Below are 10,457 nucleotides of genomic sequence, written 5' to 3'. Positions count from 1 at the left end.
TGCTGCTAACCTCTGCGGATTTCACTCGCTTGTTAGTCTAATGACGCTCAAGTGGTGAAGGAGGGAGGAATTGAGAAGAGAAGAAGAACAAGAGTTGGTGGCTTCGGGGCAAGCCCGCGACTCGAGTTAAGTAATGGCCACTCGCAGGTCCCTTGTCTCTGTGAAAGCGAACATCAGATCAGATCACCTACCTCAAGGTTTACTGATGCCACAGAGCGAGTACGTCAGATAAGGCGACTGGCCAGGCGAGACGAGACGCACCACAGCTTGGGGTGGGGGAGCGGGGTCGGAGGTGCAAGGTAAAGTCGCAGTAGCTCGTTGCGTGCCCTGCTTGTGGTGGAGGGTGAGAATCCAGAGATATATAGGGATTCGGGGGCAATGAGGGAGGAGTCCGCCCGAATGGGCCGGTAGAGGCAGAGGATGGCACAATTCTCGCGCAAGCCCGCCGAACACAGAAAGCTGAAGCGGATGAAGCCGTCGGAGGAAGCGAGCGGCCGACAAGCTTCTTAGAGCTGGGCGGATCCGATGAAGCTTGGGGAGCAGGGAAGCTTGGTGGAGTCGACAAAAGAGATGGAGCAAAGATGACAAGGGGGGAGCGAGAGCGAATTCAAAAAGAGGTGGCGGATAGGTGGGTTATGTGTCAATGGAAGAAAAAATTGATACTCAAAGGACAGGACAGGATCAAGGGAAGTCGGAGAGGATGACAACCAGAGTTGAGGAGAGGAAGAACGTGGGAGGAGGGAGGGATGAAGTAGTAGCTTGAGCACTGGATGTGGGAAGGAGCTTCTCCTCCATCATGACAACCTCCCCTCCATCTCCATACCTACCGGCCCTCATCAACAGCTGCTGGTCTAGCTGCCCCTCTTGGCCACCCCCTCGGTCTAATGCCAATAGCATCAATTCCTAGCCCTTCCCCGGGTCTCGTCTCGTCTATTTTTGCGTCGGCCTGCCCGCTAATGTCCTGCCGCACTCTGATCGACCCCGACGACGGCGAGCACATACCTGCGGTGCCTTCAGCAACCGTCCGTGGTGCTCAGCTGGTGAGAGCCATGATACCTCCCCCGCAGCAGCACTCGGTGGCATGACGACATTGTCGAAGCATACACCTTTGGATCCTCCAAAGCAGCCGCCATGATCATAATCACAAGCCTGCGAGTGCAGCACAGCATCGCATCGCATCGCATCCGACACCCTACCCTAGTGAACGGGAGATGCTACAGCATGAAACCTTGGAAGAGGATGCTGTCCCCCGCAGATGCCCACACCCACGCAACGACAAGACTGGAACCTCAGCATTGCCCCTCCAACCACGCACCCAGTTGACCTTGAGAGAGAGCCTTCGGAGCCTTTGCAATGGCCGGTGAGCACCGCCGCATTCCTTGCAAGTTGACCGTTTCACACCTCTGCTCTGCTCTGCTCTCCCACGGGACGGCGCTCATGGCTGCTCATCTGCCCCTCCTCATTGCCAGCCATGGTCGTCCTGGCTGCGAATCCAGACCGTATCTCGGGCCCCATTATCCCAGCCAGCAGCTTGCAGTTGCAGCAGAGCTCCATCCCAATCGACCCCCTCCAGCAAGCACACGAGGGAAGCTCGCCTTAGCGGCCCCCTCTTACACCACGGACTGCGGGGCCGCGGCGTCCGGAGTCTGCTATCCATGCGACGGACCTTTTCTGGCAAATCGAGCCCAATCCCACCGCCAGACATTGGCGCTATCAGCCTACATGTCGCCTACATACTGTACGTACTGCGTACATGCTGCTGCTGTAGGAGCATGGAGAAACCGTTTTGAAGATTGTGGTACGCACACATGAACGCCTCGTAACAAATCCCAAGATCTAGAGTGTCTCTGATGCACCTGTCCCCCGGTGACTATTTGCGTTCCAGCAGAGGTTGCCAGCGGGTAACGCCCGAGACGGTTTACCAACATTGCCGGACTCGGCCTTTCAGCTCCCCAAGCAGGCCCAGCCGTTGGGGCAAAGAAGTAAGATATGGATGGCAACGGATACGCAAAACGTTCTGCCCCCCTGCTGTCCCGTCTCACATACTCTCCGTACACCTGGGCGTCTTCCAACATGCTGCATGTAGCACCAAGATCGGCACCAAATGGCCGGCGAGTTGCTGTGGCCTGACGCAGCCCCGTTGAGAGCTGCCAAACCAAGCTCCATTGTATTCATGCAAGCTGCCGCGCCTCCCCCATCCCGCTTCTTTATTGTCAACCTCTCTTGAAACCACCTCGAGGTGGAGGTTACTCTGTTGCCCAATCCCTGTTGACCAATCCACCTCTGACCTCCAAGCCTCCATCACATGGGCCACAACATCCATCTCTCGCAACGCCATCTGCCTGCTAATTAACGTCCTACTGACCGACCTGGCTTGCTCCATCGATCGACCCGTTCATATTCAGAGGCCAAAGCTCCCAGCCACTCCCCATCTGCCAAGCCTTTCTCCCCTCTTCCTCTAAGTGCAACTTCAAAGGCCTCACTGCTCGGCTCTTGTTCCTGGCCAAAACCCTATCGCATCTAAACCTTGGGTCGGCCTGGCTTGGCCACCATGAAACTTCTGTCGCTTTGGGAGGGGAGATAGCTCGATACCTACGATGAGGTGATTGGACGTGTTCTGTCCTAATTGCCGATTAGATGCTGCAGCTGGGAAAAAAGAAAGGATAAAAGTCCATCTTTGTCCAGTCCGCTTCTTCATTCGGCCGATATACCATCATCCACCCATCTCTGGGCAAGCCACCTCCGCCCATTTCCAGGTAATCAACCTATTGTCCTGTGCTCAATAACCAGCCTCATTGCGTCACCAACAAAGATCCTCTTTCACTTGCCCCTGATTACCTTCTCCCGGACAAACAATACATGCTTGGCCAATGTGGACGGACGCACACCCCCAATATCATCAATTCGTCTCGTTTGAACCGAGGGCTATGTACTCTGCGCAAAATGAAGCAATCCATTAGCATGCCAACCTTGACCTGCTTCCCTGCACACGTTCCCATCCAGCTCCGTAAACACCACTCTCCCTGGAAACCATGCGCCTGCTCCATCTCACTCTGAAAACCCGACAGAAGCCACAGGAATGTGACTAGGGTGATGTCTCCGCTTTGTACCCCTTCCTGGCCCCAAGACGACGAAACCAGATACCGACCACCAGCAGCTCCGTGCTGCCATTCAGGCGCTATTCATAACCATCCCTCTCATTTCGTACAGAGCTCTATGCCTGGGTGAACAGATCCAGAGCCCAAAATCTTGACTTCTCACAAGGTCTATTGGCCCACAAAACAAGGCAAGAGCAGGAGCGAGAAATATAATCCAACAAAGAAATTGTCCTCGTGCCGAGCGCGTCTGTGTTCGGGAAGCCTTGGTTGACATCTGCTGTATTGGGTTCGCTTGCGTCTCGAGCACTCGCGCCATCGTTACCGCGCTCTCGGCATTATACAGAAATGAACTCAATCGTGAGTGAGTGATATTGATCAGAGGTGAGCGTCCAAAACGAGGAAACGCTGTGTCGAAACGGAATAAAACAATGATCGTGTAAAGTCGAAGTCGTCCTCCCTCCCATGTCCCCAAACTCCGGTTAATGCTCTCGACGCCAGCCCACAGTTCCGTGTCCTAACATCATGGTCGAAAATCAAAATGCGCAGCGCTTCGCAATCAGAGAATGCCCGAATCCTTAAGTGCGTTATTCAAGATAGTCTCCTTGACTGCTGCAAAGACGAGCCGGATGTTTGACGTATCTGTTGCTTGTGTCAAGCTGATATAGTGTTAGAGCCTCAATCCCCTCTGCTTCATTACGCGAGCCACTTACTGAGGGTACAGATTTAAATGTGCTCTGTTGACCTGGTTAAAGCGCCAGAGCAAATACTTGGCTGCTTTGTTGACATCATTGCCGCCTGAGTAATCTGGGAAATAGTTTCCCAGGGGAGACCTGCTCAGTTTTTGCTTGAAGATATCCACCTTGTTGAGGAACAGGATGATACTAGTTCGCATAAACCACCGCGAATTGACTACCGAATCGAACAGCAAGAGACTCTCCATCATTCGGTTCTACTCTTGACGTTAGCGCAAATAGCCAGGGATCCAGCCTTGCTGTAGCTCACCTGACTGCTTTCCTCGAGCAATACTTGATCGTACTCGCTCAATGCCACGCAGAAGATGATTGATGTTACATTCTCAAAGCAATGTATCCATTTCTTCCTCTCGCTGCGTTGACCACCCACGTCAAACATGCTGCATCGGCGTTAATACACAGACTTGGTGCTCACGCCCAGTACAAAACTCACTGGATGCTCAGCTGGCCCATCTGGAATCTCGTTTCGTAGATACCTGTTGTCTTCGTTCGCGCCCGGAGGACATCCATCTCGTTCGGTAGGTAGTCAGATCCCACTATTCGCATCGCCTCCTGGAAGAAACTGGACGGAATAAAATTAGTATCTGGCCGTACAAGGCAAAATGGTCATAGCCTACTATTCAGCCGAGTCCATGAGATAGAACTCTGTCTGATGCTCCATGAGGAGATCTTTGGCTGGGTCATTCCATAACGACTGTACTGCAGCGCCGACTTTCGGGTCGATCTGTGCTTGAGGGCCCGATTCGGCTTGATACTCCATCAGAAACTCGGCGTGTGCCTTGTTCTCCTCGTTTTGGGGTTCGATCTCGAATTGTTGCATGGCCATAATAACGGCCTTTGCGCACTCGACGAGGTTTTTGAAGACAGTGGGCCGATAATTATACAGCTCATCTTCTGAATAGCCCTTAAGGTGGATGATCTTCATCTGCTTGACGATAGTCGACTTTCCACTTTCACCAGAACCTATGGCTTGGTCAATACGATGCACCTTGGGAAGCGCTGCACGAGCTGCCGTGAACGCCCTTACCTAGCAGCAAGATCTTGCATTCCTTTCGTAGTCGCTTAGAATCTTCTTCGAGGATCTTGTCGATGGCCTGACTCTTCTTCTTCTGCTCCGCCTCCTCATTACTCGAGCTCATGCAGGCGCCCATTTTGCCAAATTGCGACGCGAGCGACAGTCGGCTCTCTCACGCGAGGTGGATGGTGGAATCGAGATCGGGTTCAATTCGGGTGCGCGCGATACGACGTTTAGAAGCGCATGACGTTCGCAGTAGTCCGCAGGAAAGCTAACGGTGTCGAGGGATGTCAAGATCCCTGAGAAGCAGGTGGTCGTGGATGGGTTTCTCGGTATCAAGATGTGGTTTCGTGTCGAATTTGTTGGATTCAATGATGATCAACGGCTGAATGCGGCAGAATTACGGCGAGGCAGCTATGTGCAGAGGCAATCGGGAGCGGCAAGGGCGGATGGAAAGATCGGTTGTGGCGGCCGAGGTAGTGCGAGTTTGAGGCTTGAAGCTTTCGGAGGAAGTATTGTCGGGAGGATGGCAGAGGAACAGCCAGCGATGTCGAAGGAAGTTGACAGATGCAGGATGAGAAGTGCCGGAGCGACGTCGAGGCTGGAAGGGGAATGTTTGGCGGTGGGCAGGCGAGAAGAAGAGATGGATGGATAGACCTTGTCGCTCCAGATGGACGGCCGTAACCCGCTACGGCACGGTGCTGGGGAGCTCGTGGAGGCAGGGCGAGCGGGCGAAACTAAAAAGGTACAAAGGCACCAGGGCACCTCGACGATGACGAGACACAGTTGGCGGAGCGCCACCAATTGGCGAGGACGAGCTGGCAGTGGAGAATGAGTGAGAGCAGGGGTGTGGGCGCGACGAACGAGTGAGAGCGGGTGGATGAGGAGAATTTGAAGGGAGCCTTTTTTTTTTTGGGGAGGCTTGAGGCTTGGGCTTGGGGGGGTCGAGCTCGATGGAGCTGGCTGTGACCGGGTCCAAGGGGGTCCGCAGAGTCAACTGCTAGTACCAAAACGAGGGGTGCGAATCAAGGAGGCGGTCTTGAAGGATATCGTTGGCTGAAAGGACGACCGTTCGTGGATGTCTCTGCTCTGTCGAGTCTTTCAAGTCAAGATGAACGTGGTCTGGGTCGCGCAAGTGAATGCGGAATTGGAAGCGATGATGAGGATCAGAGTCTCCCCTTATCGTCAACTGCACAAAAATGAGGTACCTGGGGAATGGCCGGCGCGTATGGAGATGAGGAGGAGATGACGGCCAACGCTGGGGGACGGCAAAGTCGAGGTTGAAGTGAGATGAGGTGAGGTGAGGTGAGGTGGGAAAGTATAAGGTTGGTACCTACCTTACTTTCCCGCAAGTCTGAAGCTCAAGCAGGAGCCCAGGAGGCTGCGAGGGTACAGGTAGTACCTGCTGTTCTTGGGCACCGGGCTTACAACGCTACAGCAGGAGGGCAGGGATCAACTGGAGGGAGCATGGGGGAAGCGGACCTGCCAGAATCAAATAACATTCATGGCATCCATCACCATTCACGCTCGAGCAGTACTGTCTGTACTCCGTACCTTCATATTAAACCCACAGGCAAGAAGCAACTCCGGCGTCTCGGCAGACGGAGACGCAGCGCATACGGACAAGAGCAGCACCGACACCGACTAATGGGTTTAGCCGCCGTCAAGACTCGGCTGCGATGATGGACTCTTCCGGGCCGGTCAGAATATCAGTTGATGGCCAAAGAATCGACGGAATCGTACCGGCTGGCCGGCAGCCTAGGCCCGGCCTGGGCTTTTGTGCCTTGGGCGTTGAAGACGTGTCGGTCGTGGTTGGGCTTTCCAATCCATCATCGTCTTGATCCGTCCCATTGGTAATGTTTATGATGGAATTCCAGAACACCCTTCCTCAAACGATTGTTCCATCTGCAGGGTCCCCATCAGAAGGTATCTGTATTTCACACAGACATTGGATACTAATCGAGCCGGTTGAAGGATGGGATCTCATCAAACTGCAAGCCTATCAGCCTGGTACGACTCTATCAGTCCCAATGAGGAAACGAGACCAGGTCAGACCATGTTGCGCTTTGCACCCGGCGATGGCTACAGCTGGTGGTGCCAGCTTTGGCCTCTCGAATTTCTCTTGTGGTGGTCAAAGGTGCTGATCCTTCACCAGAGAGAGTCTGGACCCTTGCCCTTGAACCTCTGGGCCTTTGCTCACCCGCGACGAACCTCCATACATGGCAAGCCCAAGACCGTTCCTGATGGGCGCCATCTGTCCTGGAGGCTGCGCCTGGTACCGGCCTTCTTTTCAGTTCCTCACCGGCCGATTTCCTAAACCGGGACAGTCCCCTGCTGTTCTCTGCTAGAGCGCCTTGTAGCCTCACGCGCGCATTGATCGACCCCTTCAAAAACACATCTCCTGTCGACCGATGTCTCAACTCACTACGCGCGCTTGGCAAAGGGGCTGCCGGGCTCTGCTGGAGACTTGCTGTGTGGGAAACAGCCCTGTCCAGCATATTGCCGCGAAGAAGCGGGCGAAGAAAACAGCACGGCAATGGTGGGCTTGTTTTGATGGAGACGAGACGAGACGTGGGGGAGTGAATATCTCGCCGGGCGTGACCAAACAAACACCCGACAGGCAGTTGACATGCACGCAGACAGACCCACGATGAATCTGGAGCGTGTACTGCTCGAGGTCAAGATGGAATGACGGGTCCGGTGGAGAGAGAGTGCGCCGCCCGCACATGGCAGCCCTCTCAGCCCCTCAAGCCCCCTCAGTTTTCGTTCAACCGACGCCCCCCGGTAGGTCCCATTCCCCGTACTGCTGCTTTAACGACTGCCCAAGGGCTCCTCGCTGAGGGCGCTGCCCGTAGCGAGAAGACTCGATTAGGCTACCTAAGGTTGAGGCGATTTATCCGCATTCCATTCGAAGCCGATAGTAATCAGCCAACCGCGCCTGTATCGAAAGGGATCTGCCAGTCTTTTGGACATAGAAGGCAGACGGGCCGAGTTGGGAGACTAATTCTTGCTCACGTTTGCGGACGGACGAGAGCCTCTGTTAACCCCAAGCTCAAGAGCTTACGTTGTTGGTACAGTGGCACCGTCTCTTGCCAGGGGTTGGGGGATCCTAGAGTTTTGGAGTGGGGTGTTCGGATGGGAATTCCTCGCTGCCCGCCCGCCTGGCATCCCCTGTTCTTCTTCGATTTACCTTCTGCTTCTCATGCTATGCTGCATTTGATTCTGCCTGCAGAAACGCCCGGCCAGTTCCCAAACCCTTACCATCTCCTTCACCGATCAACCAGGCTTCCACCTCCCTGGCATGGCAAGGCTCGACATGCACGGCGCACCGTTGTACAATGGCTTGGCAAAGCGGATGAGGTGCCGTCTTTGATTGGACGACACAGCCTCCAAGTCTGTGTCAACATGCGCATCGAGAGCCGAAGCTCGGTGAATAGGCAGGTGAGGCAGCTTCCTGTTGTTGTCATTCACTCGCACAAGGTGGTGATGATCAAGTTATTCTTGGACTTGTACCAACCCCGAGGGTTGACAAATAGCTGCCCCTGTTATTGACGATCCCCTGAACTCCTCCAGAAAGATCGTCAAAGGGTGCAGCTTGTCCTTCCACATACGTACTCGTTTCTGCCCCTGGCTTGCCCAGCAGGGGCTGGTGACAAGGTTGTCATCGTCACCGAGTTTCCAGCTGGCTTCCATTGAAATGTGTATGCCACAACCCGGGGCTTGAGCACGGGTTATCCATGGGGAGATGTTGCAAGATGGGATCGTTCTCTTGTTTACTTGCAAGTCAAGCGTCCGCAAATCAGCAACCCCTATCTTTACCCCGTTCTCAAAGACCTCCCCAGTGATTGGATCGACTTGCTAGTGCGAGGTTGCTTTCAACCAGGATGGCAAGGAGCGCCGCACCATTTATGTGACCGCAAAAGCAAATTGAGCCACACAGCTGTGCACAATTCGATGTTTCGAGCGCGGTAACGAATGTGTTACTGCCGGACCCATGGTGCCGCCATGGCTGCGTCTGTCGGCGGTTGTTTCCAGGATGTGGAGTGGCGCGCAAGCTCAGGGTTGCTGGCAGGTACTGTATTTTCCCCTTAATCTTTTCTTTTTACAGGCTGCCTTGGTGTTGATACATTGATGGGTCGAGGAGGAAATGAAGCGCTTCGGGGTCAATCGAGTGCGCTTGGTGGCATAGGCAAGCTGGAGTGTGGCCTTGGACTGACGACTAATTAATCCTCAGCCCTCAGCACGACGTTCACATCCAATACTGGCGCCTGTCAATGGGTGTTTCTTATAAAGCTCTTGAAGGAAGCCTCCCCTTGGTTCGAAATAGACTGGTGAGTCTCTGGCCTTCATCTCCCTTTTGTTCTTCCATAGCATCTTGCACACCTGGTCCCCAGACTGTCCTGTCAACAGGCAACCTGGTAGAGAATGGTATCTCATTAACTGCCTTATTAAAGGTAGAATTGTTTCCGAACGGCGCCGACGATTGGGCGATGCTGTTCCTGGCACCTCGCTCTGCATCGAAACTATGCCCAAAGCGCAGCAATGACCGACATGTCAACCCCACAGCTGCAGCCACACGCTTCTTGCTCGGTTCTCGTTTGCATCTCAGAAAGAGACAGCTCAGTTTCGTTTGTTGGTAAAGTTGCTTCTTTGATCTCGATTCAGGGACTCAAGCTGTCGTTGCTTCTTTCTCCTGTCAGCTCAGCGTCTGTTTTTGACACAAATACTAGCCGAGTTCAATCTCCCTGAGCTCAATTTAGCGTCCATCACTCATTACTTTGTACGTCCGGATACCGAGTACTCTACAGAAACAGGTTGATGGACCAGGCACGGATGACAAAGCCGCATCCGGTCTGTCGATCAAGGGCACTCAGGGTCTCAGTCTTTGAGAAAACGCGACCGGAAGCTAACTCTATGCAGCTGTGAAGTCTTTAGAAGAGACATGGCACTTTCGATTCCTGGTGTCTTGGGTGATGGTTGTCTCAGCCACGCCACAATCCTCGGTTTGGCCTTGCTTTTGAGCTTGCTTCTAGACTGTAACGACGACTCATTCAGGTGGGAGTTTGGAGGGCCAATCACGGATAGTTTACCAGCCTGGCTGTGTTGCTCACACGGCCTCAACGACCAGGCATATGTCCGGCGTAACGATCTGTGCTAATGTTGTTCTTGAGGACCATGGCAACCTGAGAGCACACGAGTGAAGGAGAGGAATACGCCGATGGCCATCTGCCCGAAGAATGGCGTTCGGTTAGCCTCGCGGGATCTTGGCGTTCTGATTCAGGAGAGGGCTCACCTCCAGGCACATGTCTCACAGAGATGTGCTGGACCTGTTTGTTTGGCTTGGCGAGTTTACCCGAGATTCTGGTCTATCGCGCGATGCATTCCTCGTGTTTGGACCGCGTCCCGGATGGCGTTGGTCGCCCCAAGAGGCCATTTCCCGTCGTGCCTGTCTCAGGAGGACCGTTTTGCATTTACCAGCACGGGGCGCCAACGACATGCCTGAGTTACATGAACGATGTGTTCTAGACGACCCTGTTTCAGTTTACCTCGCGGGATGGAGACAGTGTTACGATGGCGTGTCTTGTCAAAGAT

The 10,457-nt window shown here is 54.0% G+C and overlaps 1 protein-coding gene across 1 annotated transcript; it reads right to left on the bottom strand.

Annotated features, from left to right (window-relative positions):
- Positions 1 to 3,654: 3,654 nt before the first annotated feature.
- Positions 3,655 to 5,001, bottom strand: MRS44_006172 (uncharacterized protein; the record flags this gene model as incomplete). The annotated part of the gene is made up of 6 exons (XM_046268648.2): positions 3,655 to 3,754; positions 3,809 to 4,047; positions 4,101 to 4,230; positions 4,284 to 4,412; positions 4,468 to 4,813; positions 4,878 to 5,001. The coding sequence occupies 6 exons, from the start codon at positions 4,999 to 5,001 to the stop codon at positions 3,655 to 3,657; spliced, it is 1,068 nt and encodes a 355-aa protein (XP_046140248.1).
- Between the last annotated feature and the right edge of the window lie 5,456 nt (positions 5,002 to 10,457).

Source organism: Fusarium solani, assembly GCF_023522795.1.
Source record: "Fusarium solani strain SB1 chromosome Unknown bctg00000003_1, whole genome shotgun sequence".
NCBI classification, from domain to species: Eukaryota; Fungi; Ascomycota; class Sordariomycetes; order Hypocreales; family Nectriaceae; genus Fusarium; species Fusarium solani.
This window is presented reverse-complemented; position numbering and strand designations above follow the sequence as displayed.